Source organism: Anopheles moucheti, chromosome 3, assembly GCF_943734755.1.
Source record: "Anopheles moucheti chromosome 3, idAnoMoucSN_F20_07, whole genome shotgun sequence".
Taxonomy (NCBI): Eukaryota; Metazoa; Arthropoda; class Insecta; order Diptera; family Culicidae; genus Anopheles; species Anopheles moucheti.
This window is the reverse complement of record NC_069141.1, coordinates 81,818,824-81,842,788: the sequence shown is the minus strand read 5'-3', so window position 1 is coordinate 81,842,788 and position 23,965 is coordinate 81,818,824. Positions and strand designations below refer to the sequence as shown.

Sequence of the window (23,965 nt, the reverse complement as noted above, 5' to 3'; positions counted from 1 at the left end):
TGTTGCCCATGGTCCTAAACATCAACATGAGCGAAACAGGTTTCTAAGAAATTTCTCTGATTGTTACCGTAAAGTGAACCGATTGAAAATTGTACCTTAGGCGAAAAATCGTAGCAGGCGCTGGACTAATCAGGAATCGTAAATGTACGTAAATCGTAGAAAATGTGATCCAAGTAGTGGCGTTATGGTTCTCCTTAGCGCATACAAACGTTTATATATAGAGTAGCTTACTAGGCCCGTTTACAGGGCTACGCAACAGAACTCTGAGATGTACGCAAGGGAGCTTTCTTTACGAGACTTTGCTGGTGTTGTTACATCATGTTTGAAGTACATCTCCCTAACACCGATAATGCCGTAGCAAAATTATGGGCCCCCCTTGAAAAATTCCGCCCTAGGCCTCCAAGGGGATTGATCCTCCACTGGGCGTAGCGTTTTCGGGGCGTCGGCAGCAAAGAGTTTCATCAGCACGACACGTTGTCTCGCAACCCTTCCATCATCCAACATCCAAGCAAGAACAGCATGGGCAACAACAACCGCGTCGACTGCTTAACCACGTTTATTTATTTGACCTTTGGGAGAGGTCTTCCCAAACACTTAAACCCAAACGTTCGCCCCACAAAACCTACAAACGGAAACCATCTCGCGCGGCACACACCAACGTTACGATCGTCTTACGCCAAAGCATGATCTAATCGATCACGAATGCACCGCGCGGCCTCTGCATGTGTTCCGTGGAGACACAAACCATAGCGCTGACGCCTCTGCATCCAAAATGTAAAGCATAATGTCGATAATGTTTTCTCATTTTGTAGTTGTTTTTTTTTTTGTCTCCAGAATGTTAGAGTCGCGTACAAACTGAACCAAATGTCACCATCGGCCCAAGTGGCACCAGATGTGTGCGAAAGTCGACGCTGGGAAAAGGGCGAAAAGAATGCATTACTAAACCGCAAAACCACATAAGCCACAACACCGCCACCGCCACCACCGGGGTTGTCGGTCTTTTAGGATCTTGGCGGTTTGAAGCTGATCCGTAGAACAACAGGAAAGCACAGTTAAGTGGAAAGAAGGAAACACAACGCCAAAGAGTAAACACAAAATGGTTTGGTAAAGGCGTACAAAGGGCAGAAGGTACAGGCAGTGCAACGCGCAGTTTACGAATTTCATTATCATATAATCAAGTGGGTTGCTTTTGGTGGTGTGTTGCTGTACGTTACTTGTGGCCACACACTAACTCTTTCGTTCACCGAACGGGGTACGGATTATTGAAATCGCGCTATTCGCGCCGGAAGAACCGTTGACGATGATGATGAGGTTTATGGAGGTGGTGGAGCCAAATGGAAGGCAGACAGGCTGGCAACGCACCACCACCGGGAGAGAGATGAACGATGAAACCGTGAAGCACATGCTGTATGACCCCCCCTTATTTCCCGTCTTCATCTCTCATTAAATGAACCACGGTGGAATAGGGAAAATGCGCGAGTGTAATAAAAAACAATGAGCATTTGTTTATGATTGAACCATTGAACCATTCGTGGTGTAGTACTTCACTCACCATGTTTGTCCACGGTTCCCAACAATGCTTTCAGGCAGTCTGGTGACATTTCCTGTGGTGACTCCCGTTTTTTCGAGGGCAAACCACATTATAAATCCTCCAACGTTAGACTGACTGATGAAGATCAGATTGTATCTTCAATATGTTGAAGCTTACTTTAAATTGTTTGACCTTTTGAGTTTGCAATATAAAACATTTATTAAAAGATAACACTAAAAAGCTCTTTCTAATTCATAGCTTACTATAAATATATTATATAAAAATTATATAAAAATAAATATATTATATTTTTCGCATGTATAAAATGGACAAACATGCCATTTGGACATAATATTATAATTTTGGCATATTATTTTAGAAAATCCCTCGAAGACTCTCTGAGAGCTATGCAAATATCGTTTCATTTTAAAACACTTTCTTCAACCCGTTATCGATCAAGCTAATTTCAAAATGTCACGAATACTTCACCAAAGCTTCCGCAACCGGCCGGCTTTTAAGGACCAAGATCCGTCGGTCGGATTGTTGTGATTGTCGTGTGATTACGCTGTTTTCGTGTTGGCATTTGCTCTCGGCAGGGCTAGAGGACAGCAAGCAACCTAAGAGAAGCAAGTTTGCTTCGTGCCACGACACAAAACACTAGGCAAGCGAGAGATCCCCAACAGGAAACTGAGGCATATGATGAAACATGGAGTCGATGGAGTGAACAAGAAGGGACGCGGTCGCAACATACTACATCACCGCAGATGGATAAAACGGATAAGCAAAAGCTAGGTAAGGTTCCGTAGACAAAGCGCGATCAGAGCGCCGATCCGAGACGAAAAAAGCGTGTGTGTCGTGATGGAATTTTCGAGCTTATCACTCCGGTAAGTAACTTCCACTGTGGTGTATGTGTGTATTTCGTGTACACAATCTTTCCAGTTCGTCGCCCAGCGGTCCCGCATAACTCACGAACCAATGTCCTGCTGCGTTTGCCAGAAATGGAACATGGAGTTTTTTTTTAATTTGTTTTCCTTATTTTTGCATCGATTCTTCAACAACACACCGACTAGCACGGGCTCTGCAATCAGTGACAGATAAGAAAACCATCACCGTGCAACCTTTGATCGTTGATAGAGCATTTATCGTTTTTTTTTTTGCTTTCCTTATATTGTTCCTATTTTAACAAACAGACTGGAAAGATTTCCATGATCGATAGGTGGTTAGGTGGGTAAAATATTCGGTTAATGAATTAATAAATAAATCTCATCCACACTATATCACACCGCTACGCTTTATCTATTCCCTATCAGCAATTTGCTTTCGGTAAACATCTTCCCCTAAATGGGAAACCAAAACCCACAATCCGTAAAGTGACCCCGCCAGTGACAGAAGCCCACTGAGCTTGCAAACCCAAACTTGGACATCGGATGGTATAGGCGCAGTTTAATTGCTGCTTGCTTAATCGTCCCGCCGTGCCGTATGCTGTCCGAGGCACGTTGGTTTATATCCCTCGGTTTTAGTGCCTTTAGGTTGGCCAAACATGTGCTCAGGGCAGTGGTGTGTTCTGTATAAAAACCAGGGCGAGACATGTAAAAATCACATAAAAAACTGTAGTAAAAAAAGAAGGGCAGTAAAATGGTTGGCTGGACCCAACCATCCCAATTCAGTGGAAAGCAAATTGCCATTAAGAGTCACTGCTTTTCGAGCGCATTAAACCGGCAGCCGTGTGACAACGTACATGCAATTAATTCCATTTTCTTTAATGTAACTAAATTGGAACCGACGCATGGTGATGGTTTGTAATTTATCTCTATCATTCTACACACATCAAAGTGAATAAAGTTTTCCGCAACCGTTCTCGGTTAATGCAACTCGTGCAAGTTAAATGCATTTTCAAGTCACCGTGCCATCTGATCAAATATTGTTGCACATTGTTGCAATGATCTCGCAAGTCGGCACCGTGTGACGGTTGTTGCCTTAGAAGAACCGCAAAATCCTCCACTTTGTTCAACATCAAAGAAGATAAAAGCATTATGAACAGGAATATAAACCCGATTCTATCAGAAAGTTTTAGGTCGGCTGTGTAGTGTAGTCTTTAATGCGCAAAACATCAGCACATTATTCAGCTTTTTATTGAATTGAAGTAATAAAGATTATACTAAAATTAAGCTTACAGCTATAAGTAATTTACTTCAAACAAGAAGACAAATAAATTAATTAATTTAATAAACAAGTTTTACTTAACTTTATTTGTTAGATTTTTTTTAATTCACCTATTTTTTATACAATTGTTTACACAACAATACTCACTGAAAAACAAACCTTAAAATTCTCCTTGAATGAACCACAAAATATACTTCATTCTCCTGATAACGAACCACGGAGCCACGGTACGGTACGACAAACGTCGACCTACATAAAACATTGATTGTGTAGCCCCCGAGAAGTACTTCTCGCAAACTTTGGCGACCCTTTCCATAAACCGGCGAAACCGGGAACCGCACTGCTACGGGAAAAGGACGCAACAATTGAAAACGAAAATACCTCAAAGTCTGTCCTCGGGAACCGGTATTCGGTTTCGGGTCCCGGCACTTGGTGGGTAGCATAAGACGAGATTGTTGTCGCCGATTGCGTCATCGTTTTGCAACGCGTGGATGGATGGCACTTACGCACGGCGTTGTTCGGTAAGCGCCTGTCGCCATCGTTTCTCTTCCGGATTCAGTTTCATTTATGTGCGACATTTTTCATCCCCCAAACAGTGTCCTACCCGGTGAAAAAGAAAACGGAAAGAATGTAACGCGCTCGTTAAGAAATGGATCGTGACCGGCGGACAGCGACCAAGGCGCCAGGGTCGGGGTGCGAAGGGATGGATAAACATCATAGCAAACAATCTGACAGAGCTCACTAACATCCATTTCCGTCTGCAATTATACCGTCCCTTTACTTCCCGCCGATCACTGTGCGCTACAAACAAACGAGCTGTAAAAGCAAGGAAGATCAACCGAAAAGGATCGGTCACAAATGAGTCTGGTGTTTTCTTGTTGCCTTGCCGAGTGATTTCTTCTATTCTATCGTACACCGCAAAACCGTTTCTGTGCCAAATTGGCGATCGTAACCGAGTGTCAGTCAGAGGATCGCTTTTTTCTGCGGTTACTACGCGGCAGCCATGCGCAAACACAAGAGGTAAGAGAAATAGCAGCACAAGGGTGCGGGAGATCTGACGTTTAGCGCAATATTGAGCAATCAGAACCAGCGGAAAAAGGAAATGATATCTGTTGCATGAGTCAGGCAGCATGTTCCGTTTGATGGACGGTTGATGAAGGGGTTTATAATTTAAGATTGCCGAAGAAATAGATGAATAAATCTATTTTTAACTCACCAGAAAAAAACCCAAATCATTAAAGCTGGAAGCTGCTACTAACGAGGTGCAGGGTAGTTTAAGGCGAATGGAACGTTTTCTGACGGACATTTACTAGTTGCTTTTGGATGGGATTTGCATTTTAGCATTCTCCGTACTTAAGCAACCATTTACTTTAATCAAAACGAATAAAAAAAATAGAGTTTAATTCATTCCCGACAAGCAAACAGTTTCAGCTGGCAATCAGACACCCTCGAGTGGTAGCTGTTGCATCCAGCAAGCGATATGCACAACCTTGAAGCATTAATTAGCAAAACGGTTCAGTCAGTCACCCGGCCTCCCCCAGCTGTGTTGGGGTGCGTACCTTTACCAACGATCGTACGGTCTTCCTCCCGCACCGTTTGTGGAGCAAACACAAACACTTCAATCGCGATCAGTCATCGTCCTCTTTTCCTATCCGCCAAACTGTACAAACCTCGATAGAATCGTGTCACGTACTGCTACGACCACGTTGTTACCGTACCATTTACATGTTGTATTATTAGCAAACGGTTAACACTTCGTGTGCATGGAATAGGTAAATGAATGGGGGTGGCAATATGGGGTGTGCTAAGCACGTGATATTGATTTAACTTAGAGGGCAAAGAATTTTTCAAAACTGATCTAGAGTAGTAGATGGAAAAATTATGAAAAATTAAATGAAGAGAAATATATTGTTAAATGATGTTCTGCTTCATGTTGAGGGATGCACTTAACTACAAGTATAAATCCGTCGTTGGCCTGGCTGTTTGCAAAATATTTTAAACGTTCTCATCAAACATAGAGAACATAGAAAAATGCTCTACAATGTAAGGGTTTAGTCATAAAATAGCATCAGCTCCGACAATCCCTAAGAATTTCCGATTCGTTCATGGCACTAGTAGCACATTTAGTAGTAAACATTCGTTGAACTAAACTATTCTTTGTATTCAATTGAGAATTGAAGGGGAAAACACTTGCCTGTGTAATCTTCCTTAGCAACGTTAGAACGTTTTTAGAATACAACACCAACCCTTTGTTTTCATCACAAAAACGCAACTATACATGATCTTCATCTATGCTCTATTTGCCAGACACTTCACTCATTCGGTGACACAAGTATTAGATAAATAAACGCAAAAAAGCAACTACTCCCATACGAAGTAAACCTTCATTAGCCATACTCCACAACAAGAGTTGCTAAAGAAACATTTACCGTGGGCTTTGGAGGGCATTTCAAAACAATCGAAAAATTAAACCGAAACCGAACGTTTTGTCCGTATGCTACACACCCCCCGTCTCATGCTTCATGGTGTGTGCTCAAGATGCCACTGAAAAATTAACGCAAACACGGACAATTCCAACACCGTGCTTCTCCATATCCCCATAGCTTGTCGTCGACGTCAATCAACCCCTGCCTAAGTTGGGGAAGTTTTGGGGCATGGTACCAAGGGGGAGAGGGTCGCTTCCGTGAAGCAATCGGATCCACGCACGCAAACAACATTCCAAACCGAGCCAGTCAGTGTGTGTTTTGTTCATCTTGCCACGATCGTACCGTGCCGCAAGTGGCCGTTACTTCACCGATGCTCTGCCCCCGTCGAAGCTGCCAAATAGACCATACTTGAGGTTGATTTCGACGAAGCGAACGAAAAACACATGTGTCTTCGTTTTTCACATGCGGTAAGGTAAGAAAATATTTTACACACCACCACCCTAAAATCGACTTTTGCTTCGTCGTATACGGCTTCGTCACGGTGGTTCCACCAGCGAAAAAAAAACACACACATCCTACACAAATAAAATTTTCCGCTCTGGATTCAGTTTTCTCCCTTTCTGTCTTCCTTTCGCTCGTAGGGAAACAGGCACCCAAATTGCCACCATAATTCAAATTTTCACACTCCATACTTGAGATTGTAGATCGTTTTTCATTTACGCTTTCTCTCCCTTACTTTCTGTCTCTCTCCGTTAAGGCATCTCTGGAGAATTCCGGAACGAAATTCATTCAGCTCCCACATCCCAACGTGTGCGTGTCTCCAAAATACAATCCAAATGGCGTTAAAATTTATCAAATTCCTTTCCAATTTTGGAGCATTCCACCGGTGGGGAAATTTGGGATAAAAGATCCCCCCACGGTGAGGAAAAATTAGCGATCAATCAGCACTGCCATCAGAGCGCCAATGCTGTGATTTGGAACATTTATACCACCGTAAAAGTATAAACAAAAGCGGAAAAGAGAAATTACAATTACGTTTCACCACCACCACCACCACCATTCCCAACAGATGACGAAAACATTGTCATCGATCCGTGAAAAATCACCCACAACTACTGCTGCCTGTTTCTCGCCGGTCTGCTGATCACTTTTTGCCCCCCTCTTTTATTTATGTCTTATTTAACCAAATCTTCTCTCAATGAAGATAATGAGGGTTGCACACCACACCACAACACCAAAACCACCATTAGGGGTTTGGGTAGTAGTAGTAGCCGTGGGGGGAGGAAAATAAAAACTCCATCTATAAAATGGTCTGGCTTCATCTAATTTACGATGCAATAATACGTACCCGGTTGCAAACGCTTTTCACGCTCCTATCCGGGAATGGAAATGGGAATTGTCGAACCGAACGCCATTGGCTGGGGAAGGGTTGATTGATTGGGGGTTGGCGGTTCTGGTTGACTACTTTCCAACCAGTGGCACGAGAGCGTGGTTGTTGTACTATTGTTCGCGTCGAGTAGGTTGACAGGAGGAAGCGTGGAAAGTGATGCTCCCAATCGATCGAACGATCGGTGCTCCTGCAACTCAACAAACCATCAGCGAACCATGCCCGGTGCGTCCCGAACAAGCACACCCCAGCATTTGACACTGCCACAGCGCAACAAAAAAGAAAATGCGATCAAGCGCATCATCCACCCACCTTACAGTGACGTGCCCACCTCCTGCGGCACACGTTATTAACCTTTGCCATTTTGCCAGTAATATTGTTAGCTTTTCTCGCAACATTTTATGTGCTAGTTTGCTTTCTTTGCGAGGCGATGGTATGGCGTCATCGTTGAAGAGTCCAAGTGGACACCATCCGGTATAATAGAGTGATAAAAGGTACAATAAAACAAAGCTCTTATCGTGACCGTTAATGGGGTACGGTTTTAAGGTCTTCTCGATGTATATAAAAATAAATAAAGTGAATAAAATATACAAAGTTATTGTTTGTTTCTCAAGAAAGACTCTGTTTACTGTTAAGTGAAAAATAGACTTTTCAACTTCAGGTAGATTAAGGCGATAATACATTCTGCAAGTTTATTTGGTTGAAAAATGTTTGAATTATTTTGTTTGTAACAACTCCTGAAATTAATGAGTCACTCGGACGTAGGCTTGAGAATTGTGGCTTTCCTTGACTTCATTCACGCATAGCGTCTGTGTTAGTCCTACGTACTGCTTACCATACAAAGCATATTCCTACAATATACTTAGTTTTGTAACTAACAATTTTGAAAGAAGGACAAACGTAAATTTAATCTTCTGCAAAACCACACACCAGCTAAATGAACTAATTTCACCGCATCTATTAAAAAATCCAATCAAAAACCCGATGCAAATTGCAAAAAAAAACAGTCATCTCGCTGCATCATTGTTTTGTCTTGGCTGAGTGCAGTATTCAACATTCGCAACCGAGGGGTTTTCTCTATTCTTTTTTGCAATAAAACTCGATTGTGTTATTGTTTTCAATTCTGTTCGCGATTCTTCCACGCGTACGCGTATAGCTTGCCACTGCACGTGTGTGTGTGTGTATATTTATGTCCGAAAGTGATGTAACCAAATCAAATATTACTCCCCTCTGATGACATCATCTGTGCTCCATTATAAACATATGCGCGGCCGCACATGTACTCTTTCCCGGCCCCGTATTCGATTATCTCACCTCCAATGCCACCGACTACTACTACTACTTCTGGTGCTGCTGCTGCTGCTGGTGGTGCTAATACCACTACACCAAACGCGACCACTATCAGTGAGCGCACCACTGCAGTAAATGGTCCCGGTGACATCCACAAACCGTAACCGAGAATGAACAACAATCTTTTCCCCACGACTTCGACCCTAAAACCCCAGCGAGCACTTTTGCTTTGCGTGCCGTCATCGGTAGTTAAGAGGTTCGGTTTATTTCTGCTCACCGGTGTATTCTCTTCTTTTTAACGGTGGGTCTTTTCGAGGCAATTTTCGCGATAAGCAACCCCGATACCGCGAGCTGCAGTCGTTGCTGACTTTAAAACACCATTTCGCCAGATACTTTGGGCTTGTAGCGGCGCACTACTATCTGTCATTCACAATCTGTCAGATCGGTTGGAGGTGACATACACTCGGGCCCGGTTGGGAAGGTTGGATGGCCTCTGCCACGAGACACAACACATCGATCTATCATCATGCCGGAGTTGGGATTGTTGGGAAGGCGAGAAAGAAACAAGCATGATGAATCTGACCGACTGACCGACTCCGAGCCTTACACACGCAACGTGGTTTAGACCAATGATCATCCGAAATCCGACTGGCTGATCACTGAACAGTGCGTGACATTCCCATTCTGTTGGGATTTTTTTTCCTACCTTCGGTATTTACCATTATGCTTCTTTCATACTTTTTGTTCGAAACTTTGGCTCCTATTCGAGCTATTTGCATACGTAATTCGAAGTGTCGTCATAAGGGTAGGTTTTTTGTATGTGTGTCAACCTGCTGTTTTCGAGGGTAGATATCACTTAACTCTCGCACTCGAGTGAGTATGTATGGAGTTTTTTGTTCTGTCTCGCAGTTTTTCATTACCAACATTTTTACGATGCGAACAAGTGGTTTTTTTTTTGTGTTGGTAAACAAGCCAACATGAAGCCCCATTATGTGCCGAGGAAGAAGTGTCTGCACATGCTTTAAACTCTGTCGATCATGTTTCGATCAGCAGATATGAATTTATGCACATACAGGGTTTTACAATAGATAGCCTATGGCGTACCAAACTTACTGAATCGCACCAGTGAATAGGATAAACGCAAAGGTTAATAGTGAAACACAAACCACTTTACTAGCCATCGGTTTACATATCGGTAGTTTCAGGATTTGAGATATAAAATGAAATTTTTGGGAATGAGTTAATCGAAAACTAAAAACAAGTAATGCTGCACTGCATTTGTTTAAAATTTCTTTCAAATTTGATACTTTATCTTATCGTTTATCTTAATCGTTTGTTGTTATTTAATCAGTTGAAGCTCGCCATATCCTATCTATTAGAAAACCCTGCATTGTTTCATTCGTTGATAATCATCTTCCTCCGAGCAAATGTGTGAGTGTGCACGTTTGCGCACACTGGAATCATGAAGGGGCGGATGATGACCTCCAGGGTGTGATCTAACAAATTCAACCCCATAGCTAACAACGAGGACTATCGCAGCCACACACCATCGTAAATGTTTGATTAGCAATGAATATAGTCTGCATAATCATGCTTAAGTGTACGACTTACAACAAAATATCAATTCCATCGGGCTACGCAGCAAACGGTGTCTCATTTGCGTACTCTTATCACCTTGACCGTACGGCCCAGCAAGTTGGAATGAAAGGCAACACCTTTCGATCGTCGACATGATCATGGGCATCGTGGTGACTCCATTCTCTTACCCTACTCCAAAGTATAGACCTGTTCCCAGGCACTGTTGTGACAGACGACTCAAAACCTGACACAATTCATGCAGCCTTACAACCGTTGTTCCGGACCGTAAAGAAAACAGGTGTCTTAAAATGCATTCCCCTCACAACACATTGGGAAATGCACAATACAAACCCGGGTACGACAACCGCTCAAACGCATCGATGGAAATTGATAGCTTCTTAGACGGATTCAGGGATTATTTGACCGTGAGTCAAGAAGTTTACCAAGATAGCTTAACCTGTTTTACTGTCCCCCCGCCCGTCCCAACTACTGGCCAAGGACATGCCAAAGTTTAATCTCTCGCTTCTTCGAGCGGGTGGTTGTGATATACCGCAAGCAGAAACTAACTTTGGTCCGTTACCTTAATTTTTTGCAGGCCATTGCGGTAGATACTGCAAAGCGTTCAAGAAGAAACTACCGAAACGAGTTGCGGCAGTGGCGAACTTGCGTGTAACATGCACCAAGCCAATTCGTTAGACCAACCAAGGGTAGATAAAACGATTACTTTCGATTTTCAAGGGAATTATGTTCGCAAACGCGATAAAACTGTAACGATGTAACGAGTGTTTCAACGTTACGCAATAAGATTATTGAGCAAGTGGTGTCGGATTTACAGCTTATCAGGGAGAGCATAGAAAATAACGTGCTGGACATATTAGGCTTAGGCCGAAGATCTTAAAAATGTTAAAAATAATCAAAATCATGAAATTGTGTTAACACTGTTTATGTTAAAATTATGTTTAAATATAAAATCTGGTGAAAGATTCAAATTACGCTTAATTTACATTGAAAACATGGAATAAATTGAAAGAATAAATTGGAGGAATCCCGAGTTAGTAAATGCATCCCACTCGATTAATGTTAGGCTTCTAACACATTCGTCAATTTTTTATAACAGTCTGCTCATGAAATCACCCCCGAGGTATAGGCCATAATACCAAATTGAATGTGAAACATTTGGCCAACGAATGGCAAAGCAAACAAAACCCCTCGCGTACGATACAATCAGCTGAGGGAAATTTCTCCCTTGGGGGAAATTTCCCACTCGCACTCGCAAAACAAACGATCAAAATAAGACAAATAATTGCAGGTGCAACGTTCAGCGCATCGTTACCGGGCGATATTTGGCACGGGGTAATTATAATAAATTTTTTGAACGTAACAAAACAAACCATCAACCCCTTCTCCAAATCGATCGTTAGTGGATGAATGGTGGCAAGTGTTCGAAAAGAAATGGCCCCAATTTAATGCATAGCTACAACCATCAACACACCGCCCAGGGTGAGGAGAATTGTTTTCTCAATTTTCTCACACGAAAACATTTCCTTTCGAAAGCGGGGGGTGGGATTGAAAAACACATCTTATTACACCCGGTACCGGAAATGCGATGACGATGGCCGCGGACAAGTATCACTCGTTTTCTGTTGGAACGCTTGGTAGCGCTCGTGTGTGCTGTCACCAATGGTAAATGGCTTTCTTTAATAGACCTAAGAAAAACCTAAAAAATTCGGCTCACACTATTAATCCTAACAACCCGTTGTGCCGTGCCGGAGTCACATAGAAGGAAACTTGCGCGAGTATAGAGGAAATATGGAAGAGCATGAAATTAACTAAAGGGAGAAACTCCCAATTTTTTCCCCTTCGGAATCGATTCGAGAAGCACCAATAAGTAGGTCCCCAGTACTTAATGGTAGATCTTTTTTTCTCAGCATCTTTACTGAAAGCCCGTACACCCCAACCGGGCGAGTTCTTCAATCATCGGGGGGCATAAAAATAGGAACGTCTCTAGCAAAAACCTCCAACACTTCCTTCAGCGGTCAACTCCATTCCGGTAGGCCGTTAACGAGCGTCAATTAAAGGCAGATCCGGCCAGCCAAACAGACTCGAATAGAAACGAAAGGCTGAGGCGATGAACAAAAAAGCACCGAAATTCGTATGCATTTGAGGAACGAACCAGAAAAAAAGGCAAAGCTAGCATTCCACCCTACACACGAGAAATGGTGCAGTAACCAACAACTAGACATCTCGTCCCGGGCAGTAAGTGCCAAACGCCTTGCCCACGGAAAGTGGAGTAAGAATGGGGTTTGCACAAGTCGGTCAATCGTTAAAGCGGCGGCTGACGGAAGGGCACCGAAAAGTCCATCAATTTTAAGACGCGAGTGAGCAGCCAAACAACACACAGACAAGTGCGTGTACGCGGTGTGCTCGGCTGAGGGTTTATCCCTTCGGTTAAACACATCTTGGTGGTGGCGCCTTGGCCGGTTTTGGGTCAAAGGTGCAACTGGCGGCTGCCAGGAGTATGCGTACCCCGGAAGGGAAGTGGCGAAAGGAGAGAAAATTGGTTTTTGGGTCTAATTTCGTTTCGTCGGCTACGGGGTAAAGGGCCCGATGAATCTTTCCCACTTTACGCGTGTACATTAGGCTTTGGCGAAGTGCACACCCGCGAGTGGTTGGACTTTTCTTTCATTTCCTTTTCGCATTATACTGCGGAGCATGGGCTTAACCCTTCAGAGTCGAGCATGTAGAGTTTTGAATTTGAAACTTTGCTTGTTTTCTGTTCAACAATATCGTAAACGTTTGCTTGTTGTTAAAATGTTATTCATTCTTCATGTTTGATAATTAAGGGAAAAATATAAACTTTAAAAAACATCACTTTTTTCAGACCATCTAATGATTCAAAATCTAACACTAGAAATGCAAAATGTTTATCCTAAAATTCCATCTTGAAAATCACATTTTTTTCAAGAAAAAAAAAACAAAATTCAATAGCAATGAAGGGTTTCGTGTAGAGCCATGAATCTGCCTCAACTGTTGGCCATCATCTTAGCGCCTGTACTTACGACTTTATCTTTATACACTATCGCAAAACCGGAGGGGCAAAAACCCGTAACTCGAGAAGAGAAAAGAATAGCCAAAGCACATCCGAACAACCTTTTCACCGATCGGCGGGCTGCAGCTATATGAAAAAGATCACGATCGCCAGGCAGTGCATACAATGTGTACTTGTACACCGAGTAAGCGAAGGTGAGAAAGTCCACAAGATCATTGCCATTTGAGGGCAATTATCACATTGTAGCTGGATAAGATGCTTTCGCCATGCTTTGATTTACCATCCACCCTTGAAGACTTTCCATTTTAGCAGAAATTTCCCTCACCACCCTGTGTGTGTGTTTTTGCCTGTGCAATAACGTGGCAGTTTTTGAGCTACAAAAAGTCAGCATTTTTATTAGACAGAAAAAAATGATCTACACAATGTAATATCTATTAGCTGGAACATGTTTAAGGGGATAAGTATCGCGACAAGTGTTCGTAACGGATCGCAAAATGACAATGGCTAAAACATAAACAAACGACGACGATCGTCAAAGTCGTCCAAAGTCACTGAAATCGGAAGCCTACGCCAAATCAGCGCAACGTCCCTGCTTTGACATGCTTTGTGCAAATGAAGGGTATACTAATTGTGCCCCCAAAATTTAACAACGGCACACAGAAGAATTAGGGTTTTAAATAAAACAACATACTTAAAAAAAAAAACAAAACACACATGAGCACATTATTGTAGTATAATGTCTCGGTAGGTAAAACGACACCCACAAGCCATAATGGGTTGTAATAAAGTTGGGGATGTAAAAAAAAGACACACATACACACGAGAGCAACGTCAGCAACGAGACACATAAAATTAGGGACAAAACTTCATCAATCAACTGCCATCGTGCTGACGTGGTTCGTTTTTTTTCTTCAGTTGATTGTGTTTAATGATCGCCAATAGGGAGCAAAGTACAGGGTGGTGATGGTAGTTTGAGTGCGGATAGGGCTTTGTTTTGCACCTGCCAGGAACAGGGAGTGGTAGACGGAAGGTTTAAAGAAAGGTAGAAATGATGGAAGGCTTTGTTCCCGTTCGTATTTCACAGCAACCCCCCCCCCCCCCCCCCCCCCTTCTTACCACCACAAGCACACATACACACGCCGAACATGGAATAAATGTTTGTATTTTTATGCTCTAGTTGTTGACAGTAAATGTGGAACAGCAAAGGGTGCAGAAAAGTGTGTCTGTTGGTGGTGTTTTCTTTTTAATTTACATTCACCCCTCATAAAACAACCAAAACTAACATTTGCATCAATTGCAGAAAGATGATATGCGTAATGATGCATTTGGCTGTGGTGATTTGTACGAAAATTGGAAAAAATAATATACCGCTACTAAATTCGTCACCGTTACGTAAAAAAATAGGTCAACAATAGGTGTTTTAAGGTGCCGTACTTATAATCGAAACTAAAACAGTTTTTTTCGTTTTATTGCACTATCATCTGTGTAAAAGTTCACCTACCCACTACCCATACCCATACCCATCATACTAAAATGACTCACAATATACTACAGCAATCGAATCCCACCGGGATCGTAATTTAATAAAAAAAAATGCAATAAATTTTGGAGGACTTGTTGGATGTTTGCTATTGTTTTCCATAGTACAAATATCAACTTTGGTGGGAATTATTAGTTAGATAAACGAGGAAAACTTGAAGTACTGAAATGAAAATACTCTCCAGACTTAAGGAAGAGAATCTCCCTTAACCTAAAATTCTCCACAGATTGAATTGCTTTAAAAAATGTTCCTATCTTGAAAAAGACCTAAATTATCGTCTATGCAGCCAATTCATCAAAAGAACTGAGCTGATGCTACTAATTCAGTCGGGGAGCTTCTACACATACTTTAGCCCATCGGGGGTTTTTAAACTAATTGAATCTCCATTATGAAGTCAACATCGTACAGAAACACCACCACATCACCCAGTTGCACACACAGCTGGCCGGGGCTAATGAACCTTTGCCTAGAGCGATGGGAGCACAAAAAGGGCCGCGTCCTACGGTGCGATCTGTCTATCTTTATTTCTCCGCGCTTTATCTATCTCTATCGCCCGCTCCTCTAACACTTCAAAGTGTGCTCCAGTTTACTGCTGGATTGTTTATTGCCATGTCTCTAAGACGAGCCGGCACTGGCCGCTAGGGGTCTAAACGCCGACCGATCACCGCACCAATCAAAACGGACACACCGGTAAAACCTGCTTCCACTTCCACTCGGGTGGCGGGCCCTTTTGAGGCGGTTGTTTCGTCGGATCTCGGATCTGCGACAGATGGATGGATTGCCATTTCCTGTCTTTCGGCGAGTCGTTGATGATGATGATGCACGCAGGACAGTGTGTTATAGCTGACATAAGTGCACATACGCACACATTCCTTGGCGTTTTTTTTTTCGAACAAGCCAATGAGAGAGTGGAATGAAAATTTGCCATGAGAAAATTGCATCATCGAAAACACGGTCGTCTATTTTACGTTTCTTCCCGTCTGCGCGACGGCAAAGATGGAAAACCGCATCGAGATTGTTATGGCTTGTGACAAGTGTCGCCAGATTGATGCTCTCCTCCACCCATTCACCCAGAATGCAATCCCCGGTGGAATGTACGAAACCCTTGCGGTGTTTGTGTTTGTATGCGAGTGTTTGAAAAAGGCAAGCGGCACGATCTATCACATCATCGTCTATTTTCGATACTCACGATCGAGAGAAAGGCGGATATGCACAGGGGGAGCGATATATCGCGGGGATGGGATGTGAGTTGTGACGTTTTGTCGTTGGGTAAACACGCTAAATAAATTCAACCGCTTCGCTTTCCCGATCGATCTTCCTTCACTTCATGCACTTGCGAAGGGACGTTCGAAACGGTCGCTCACTGTGAAGCTCACCGTTCAAGTGCTGCGAGCGAACAAGTCACCCTCAGTGATGGGCGGATGATAGTATTTTTCGACAATTTTCTCGAATCTTGCAGCCCAATACATACACACTACCAACAGCACCACCAATATCGTGTGTCGGATGGTTCGGTGGGGTATTCGCAATCGCAATCTACGACGTGACGTCAATTTCAAGGCCTTCCTCGCACTAACAACCCTACGGTAAACATGGACGAGTTTGTGAGCATATCCTCCCCAATGCAAATCGACTGCCCGGTCTAGATGGAGTATAATCGGTCTCATCCTGTGGTTGTGTCTCGTCATCTCGTCAAGTGTTTTGAATCACCCGTCCCTTCACTTGCCGACCACACAAATCCATGCCAAACCGCTGTTTGTCATGAGAAGCTATACACCTTCAAAAAAGCTTCAGTGTTCGTTCGGTTGGGTGGCCAGCAATTTTTGCACTGGTAGATCTGTAAGCGAAACACACTTCCTGCAAATGAAAATGTGAACTTGTTAATGCTCCATGAAATTTTAACAATCTCACTCAATTCATAAACTCACAGCCACTGTGTGCGTTCGGATATGAAACAGTCTTCCTGCCTTCGATTATCTTTGTGGAAGCGTTTTATAGGTCGTATCAAATGAAACATTCTTTGACTGGTTACGATGAAGATTTGGTAACCTTATAAGGTGATAAGCACCGTCACACATAATGTTTGCAATATACTTGTTGGTCTAATCAAAAAGTTTGTATCACGAAGATAAGATACCAGCAACAAATGCCGCTTGCGACACTGAACAATTCCCACAAACATGCTTTTTACGATCAGCACGTTTGATATATTTATTAATTGTATTTTACGTACTTTAAAATAAAATGGAAATTTAATAATTATACTAAGTTTATTCCCAGATAAAAAGACATCCTTTTTCATCGTCTAAAACAGGGATACGTTTAATTGATTCGGCCTTGTAATTTTCCAAATACTTAAAATTTTTCATTTTGAGATTTATGAAGCTACAGATATATGAATGAAGTTTGGTAATAATAGTTATTTTCAAAGTAGATCCATAATTCGAATGTCTCAAATTATTCAAATGAAAGATTCTTCAGAAAATATTCATGAAGCACAACACTTATTATTTTACCAAACTTAGGGATATTACAATATAAAACAAAAATCGATTAGTCATATGGATAAAATCAGCCACGAACGCTCGTTGCATAATTTTATTGACTGTAAAAGCAAATCTCTCCAACAGCAAGAATGCTCATTCCAATCGACAAGAATGTCCCGGCCTATTTCAAACCACCGTTATTACAAAAGGTTCAGTCATAACGCACGGTGTGAATGGCATTTTAAGCGTGTATCGAAAGCTCCGGGAAGAATGAAACGGGAAAGAAAGCGCAACGAGTTCTTCACCAACCCTGGGATGGGTTAGTGAAAACGATCGAAAATGGCGTTTTCGCTGTCCTATATCGTCACATTTCGTCACCGCACCCTCCCACAAATTGTTCTTGCTTCACCGAAATGTCGAGACATCCGGGAACCGAGACCCGTTTGCCCGTACCATATTTCCGCATTTTCACATTCGGCACGGCCAATCCGGAAAGGAAAAATCGATAATAGAACCCTCGGCGCAGGGTTCCAAACAGTCTCGTGCCTCTTTTTCCTTTAATTCCACTGTTCCGCTACCTCCTATCTCATTCCTCCGGCTAGACAACATTCTATCAGCCGATTACATTCATCCAACACATGGAACAGTGGAGCATGTCGGTTTATTACGCCCTTTCCTATCTCACAAAGACGAGTTTCCTTTGGTTCAACCACACACCACATGTGAGCTTGGTATACGGCGTGCGAGTTAAGTGAGAAGTTTTTGATTGGAAGCTCAGAAACGGCAGTAATCAACCGTGCTCTGTAAACGATTCAGCGGACGATTGTGCACCGGCGTACATTTTCCCGTTTTTCATTCTCCATTCACACACACACGCATACGCACGCTCAACAGCAGTAGACACATTTTCCAGATTCCGGCACGGAAGCCGGCGACGGTCGGACGGTTTTTTCATGGGATAGACTTGGACGACCGCCGATAGGATAGAAATATTTTCTCACCCAGCAAAAAACAGCAACAACAACCGCGAAAGAACATCGCGAGAGGCGCATCGCATCGCACGCACTATTTATAATTAGAATTCCCCGTTACCGAGGGATCGCCGGAGGACTACGCCCCAAAATAAAACACCGCTTTTATAGACTCGCTGTAAACTTACAACGGTGCTGCAATGGCTGGGGTCGGAGCGGGTTTGGGGCGAATGTTGCTGGCCTTTCTTCGGCGTTTTTCTTTTCTTGCTCCCTGTTTGGCCAAAGGAAAATTCTATCGCGCGAGAGTTGCAGCAAGTTTAACTTCCTGGGTGCAGATGATCAGTTTTCGAAGGGAAAGAAAATTTATCTCCTTTTGCGTTATTTTACGCCCGGCTATCTCGTTCATTTATCCCCTCTCTTTTCCATGTCGAAGTTTGCCGGGTTGTGTCCCTACGTTCCTTCTCGCGCACCAAGGCACGTGCGATGGTAGACACGTTGGCTGAAAACTCGCAATCGTTCCGAACTCGGTGGAGTGGCAATGTGCGCACTTGCCCACAGGACATTCGCATTTTCTTCGTACTATTCTACGCAGTTTTTTGCCGGAACGTTTGATGACGAACCACCGTTTTATGTGACCTTTTCCTTCGACATTTTAAAGACGTGCGGTAAATGACTAGGCATCGCGGAGTAGAATGGTCAAATTGGATGTTTCACCTACAAGATAAAACTGTTAACTATTGAATACTTTTAAACAAAACTTATTAACAAGCAAAACGATACCCTACCACACGGCACCACATAATTGCTTGCTTTTCTCCATCTTGTTAGCTGCAATATTTGTACCATTAGCAGCAGCAAGAACATTTTCACGCATTTCCCATCGCCACAGTATTTCCCACCTACACACGCACACTACGACCAATGAAAACTTTACCATGTAGTAGTGTGCGTGTGTTGATGCCATTTCTTTTCCCCCTTGGAAAATGTACCGTGGGCACAGGTTTTTATCCTTCGGATGACCGTTTTCCATTCCTTCGATGTGTTTTTTTTTGTTTCTTCATTCCACGCTAAACACCCTCCACTTTCTTTAGCACACACATACATAAATACCCAGGCAAGACCCCTTTTTGACAGACGGCACTTCATTCCTTTTACTTGGCACTTTTCCCGCAGTTCTATCTCAATTTTCGCCCTTAAAATCTAAACTAACCCCTACAAACGCACTTACCCATGTTGTTGTTTGATGATTTCGATTTTCCTCCTATTCTCCTTCCTGCTGACTTTCGGGATTTTTTCTGTGGTGTATGTAGGTCTTTTTCACACTCCCCCTTTCGACTTGCCGGGAATTACGTTCCGGGGTAGAAGGGATTTTCTATTGCTTACGGAGCCACCCGTTTATGCTGGATCACGGGCAGGGATTATTGCCCCGGCTGTTTCGATTAACACCTCTTGCTGTTCGGATTCGGTTTTCTGCCAAACGGTTTAACCTTTTCAATGCCTGCTTGATGGTGGGAGAAGAAAACTAAATTACAAAACTCTTTGCACAACACTGACTTTTTCTGTTTTCTTCCGAAGACAGCGACAACAAACGGATGCTTTGCTACCCCTGTTCGGCACGGTGTACAGACACACGAATCTTTTTGCACTTGCTATTTGCGTAAAGCTTTTGAAAAGTATAAAAAAACTCCCGCACTTGTAAGACTTTTTACAGCTATTTTCCTTCGCTTTCCTGCTTTCGGTCGGGTTTTCTTCAATAAGCGATTCGCGAAAAAAGCACACACCAAGCAAAGAACATCTCTCGCTACTTTGCGCACACCAATTGTCGGCGCATCCCGTGCACAAGCACGCACACTTATACGCAATGCCGCACCGCAACCGAGCACATACACATACGCTCTGCAGGGGTAAGGAAAATTGGCCAAATTTTCCTCACCGTTTCCTGGCGATGCTAAATAATCCGGATGCAGAACTTCTTGCAGTTGTTCCCCAAATTTGGCCAAACTTTCCTCGCCGTTTCCTGGCGATGCTAAATAATCCGGATGCAAAACTTCTTGCAGTTGCTCCCGGTCAGATAAATTAAACTCCGTTACAATTGATAGGGGTTTCTTCGCGATGATGACACCGCTCTTCAACACACCCGGTATGAGGGTTTTTAAACCAATTCGGAGAAAATTAAACCTCCCAGAGCACCGCCACAAACGAACGCCACATTCAATCAATGAACCACGGGGTCCTTGTGGATAATTTGGGAAGAAAATACAATTACCGTTAAACACTTGCCTCTTGCTTTTAACCAATGCACACAATTAACGCGACGGAATACACTGAAGACGACCGACGAAAGACGATTTCTTTGAAAATTGCTGGCGAGCGCTGTTCCCGTACCGCCTGCAACGAACCACACACAAAACAATTCTGTTGATTTTCAAGCCCAGCACAAAACTGCTCGGATAATTGGCCGATGATACACTGGGCGGATGGTGCCCAGTTACTGTCAAAAGAATATTTGGTTCATTGCAAAACGGAGAGTTTGGCTTTAAAAGTTACTAGAAACTACAAGATGACCTTTCATTGTAAACTTGAATCCATTTTGCATGTTAATTTAGAATAAACGAAATGAACACACGGATATAGAACAACAAAACGTTCCGAATCTATACCCAACTAGGCAACTGACATCTACGATTGGCCGAATCATATTTCATAATTTTCATATCAAAACAATTTCATTAAATCCCTTTTTAAGTAAAAACAATACATGACAATGTGCTTCAATATGTCTTCAAAAGATTTTATCAAAATTATTGTATTATTGTGCTAAAAACAAATTCAAACAAAACAATTTTCTTTTCCATATTACCTTGAAATCAATAATCACGCAATAGTTTGCTTGATCTGTACTAAAAAATCCACATCCGCCCAAATGTCAACAATTGTCCGCCTGTTCGCGTCGTTCTCTGAAAATCAATCCGACCAGCGAGTCTTTCCGATCCTGTCAGCCGACATAAGAGGTGAGTTTCTGTTCGCAGCTCGTGGAGCTAACTAGTAAAATGGAGACAAAATCACATCATTTAAAGTTCTCTGCTCTCGAGAACTGTAGATCATCTGTGCAATGGTTCTTTTCATTGAAGAACTAGTTTGGTGTAAGCTTTTTTAATGTGATTCTGCTGCACAACATTTGCCTGTCGTGTTCCACACGTGGAACCGACATACGCCATCTTTGACGCAGGGTGGTGTATCGGTGCAGTAGGTGATGAGTGAAAAAATATATATTTAAGCTTGATTTTGCAATTGCAGAAGCTACCAATATGGATTCGTCACACCTTAACTGGTTGATCATACGCGATCATCATGCGTATCTGATGAAGCAGAAGAACATCAAGAAGCCGTTCAGCACGGTAAGTTTCTCTCGTCTGGGACCGGTTGTATACACTTTAAGTTGAAACATCTGCACAGCTAACGACGCATAATGGCGCTCGAGTTCTGGCTCCCGTGCTTGTGAATCTCTTCGAATGATGACCCATTATTGAAACACCAAGATCTCTGAAACTCAATGGCTTGAGTTTGTGTAGTATCATTTGCTACTTCTGATGTAAACGAAGAGAAAATAAGGATACTTATCCTTGAAGCACGTGGTACGGCATGCCAGAATGCCTGAGTGTGGAAGATGTTTATACTTAAACACAAATACACGACGTTAATATGATGTTAATGTAGGTTCTCATTCTCACCAGAACCACCCAACTTCTTTGTAGGAGCCCGGCAATCTGACCAACTTGAGCTCGTACCGCTACAGTGGGCTGGTCCACAAGAAGACCATCACTATTACGCCGGCTGAGAAGAAGGGCGTTAACTTTGTGTACAAGCGCGCCAAGAAGGCTGTAAGTATACATTTTAATTCCTCTAAATTGACTAGGCATCTCTAGTAGGGATCGTTTAGTTCGAATAAGCTTTTATATTTTACGTGAGGAAACCTGTTCACAGAACCACATGACGACTACGTCCATTACCCTATACTGATCAAATATCATTCAGTGTACAGCAGTTGTCCGTTCAAATTATTTTTCGCTGAAGTTCACACATGTGTTCCTTGCATTTCTTTACAGAACAAGCCGGCCAAGGCACCAGTTAAGGTGACTCTGAAGCAGGGACCGCGTCGTACGCTGAAGAAGATTAAGAACATCATCAAGGCCAACAAATACCGTACGGACCTGCGACAGGCCGCTCTTCGTCGTGCCAGTGCGATCCTTCGTTCGCAACGGCCCACCAAGACCAAGAAGGGTAAGGCTGGAGCTGCTCCGGCTGCTGCTGCTGCCGCCACCGGTACTACCGCTGCGGCACCCAAGAAGGCCGAGTAAGCACCGGGAAGGACTCTTGTTCTGTGAGAGCATTGAGGAAGAGCTTCTAACTGGGAAGTGATTAAAATAAAAACAAATCAAACATATTTCTGCGCGTGTGTAATACCTTCTTCCAAAGAGAAACAATAGATGCGATGTTGCTATGCTATTTAGATAAAATCAGTTCATACACGAATGAAATGCAGGGCCCAATAATACAACTGGTCTAGTTTTTTTTGTAAGGGACTAATCGGCAGAACTGGAAAATTTCTTCTTGCACGTTGAACAATTTTCTGAGTGGACCATGTTTGCAGCTGTCTTACGCTAATTCTTTCCCTCTTAATACAACGGAAAAACTATTACAATTAAATACAAAAACTAAGCCAAATCATATCGTCACAATTTCCCTTTATTTATATCTGTCTTGTATCTTACCTAAATGATTCATTTTATTACAAAATACGAAAGAAAACGTATAAAATCTATCGCTGACTCGTGTCGCGGGGCCGATACGGAATTCCACGGTTCTTCATTTCCCTGATTATGCTATTGGGAAGCTTTCCGGATACAGAAATTGCGTAGATTCCTTTTGTGAAGCGACCTAAAAAGCATTATATGTTTTTCAGTGTTATTTTACTGTTGAACCGTATCATCTTGCTGGCAGGTACATACTTAATCGTTGCCACTTGCAAACCCAGCTATCGTCCGGAGTCATAACCGCAATCATTCTACAAAACGAGAAGAGCGTTGTTTAATGGCCTTGGCCTTAGTTTAAAACATATTTTCTCACCCATCGAAATTGTTGCTGGTACAATCGTAAACCTGTTCCCGGTTATTTTTCATTCGTAGGAAGTCCTCACAGTTATCACAGCCGTCGGTTTCGAACTGATCGAATGACTGCAAAGAGCATAAACCGATGTTTAATTACAGCTCAAATCTGTTAAATGTATCCCACCTGTTTGCTTACCTTTACCAATGAACACACCAAGCATGCCCGCAACGCCCGTAAATCTTTTGGGATTGAATCGAAAGCCATTATTTTCTGTTTTCTAAACAAAGCTCCAGGAACAGTCCAGCCAAAAGTGTACCACGGCGTCTTTCCCGTATTGCAACGCTGTTGTTGATGTTGTCCTTGCTGCTCCTTGACGTTTCGCAGGTGTTGACGTTTAGCTGACGTATGTCATGGGATGGGAATTTTTCATGACGC

The 23,965-nt window shown here is 42.8% G+C and overlaps 3 protein-coding genes across 3 annotated transcripts in view; 1 reads left to right on the top strand and 2 right to left on the bottom strand.

Annotated features, from left to right (window-relative positions):
• Positions 1–19,915, bottom strand: part of LOC128305907 (actin-binding LIM protein 1) — a 36,017-nt gene extending 16,102 nt beyond the window's left edge. The window contains exon 1 of the mRNA XM_053043543.1: positions 19,650–19,915. Within this exon, the coding sequence (XP_052899503.1) occupies positions 19,650–19,653 (4 nt within the window). The 5' untranslated portion in view covers positions 19,654–19,915. The remainder of the gene's footprint in view (positions 1–19,649) is intronic.
• Positions 19,916–21,344: 1,429 nt separating this feature from the next.
• On the top strand, positions 21,345–22,865 carry LOC128300906 (60S ribosomal protein L28). Its single transcript, XM_053037154.1, has 4 exons — positions 21,345–21,432; positions 21,719–21,819; positions 22,177–22,302; positions 22,528–22,865. The coding sequence occupies exons 1-4, from the start codon at positions 21,345–21,347 to the stop codon at positions 22,777–22,779; spliced, it is 567 nt and encodes a 188-aa protein (XP_052893114.1). The 3' UTR covers positions 22,780–22,865.
• Positions 22,866–23,157: 292 nt separating this feature from the next.
• Positions 23,158–23,860, bottom strand: LOC128304292 (transcription elongation factor SPT4). Its single transcript, XM_053041455.1, has 4 exons — positions 23,726–23,860; positions 23,549–23,655; positions 23,431–23,486; positions 23,158–23,359 (listed from the first exon to the last, which is right to left on the bottom strand). Exons 1-4 carry the CDS (start codon positions 23,792–23,794, stop codon positions 23,241–23,243), a joined length of 351 nt encoding a protein of 116 aa, XP_052897415.1. The 5' UTR covers positions 23,795–23,860; the 3' UTR covers positions 23,158–23,240.
• Between the last annotated feature and the right edge of the window lie 105 nt (positions 23,861–23,965).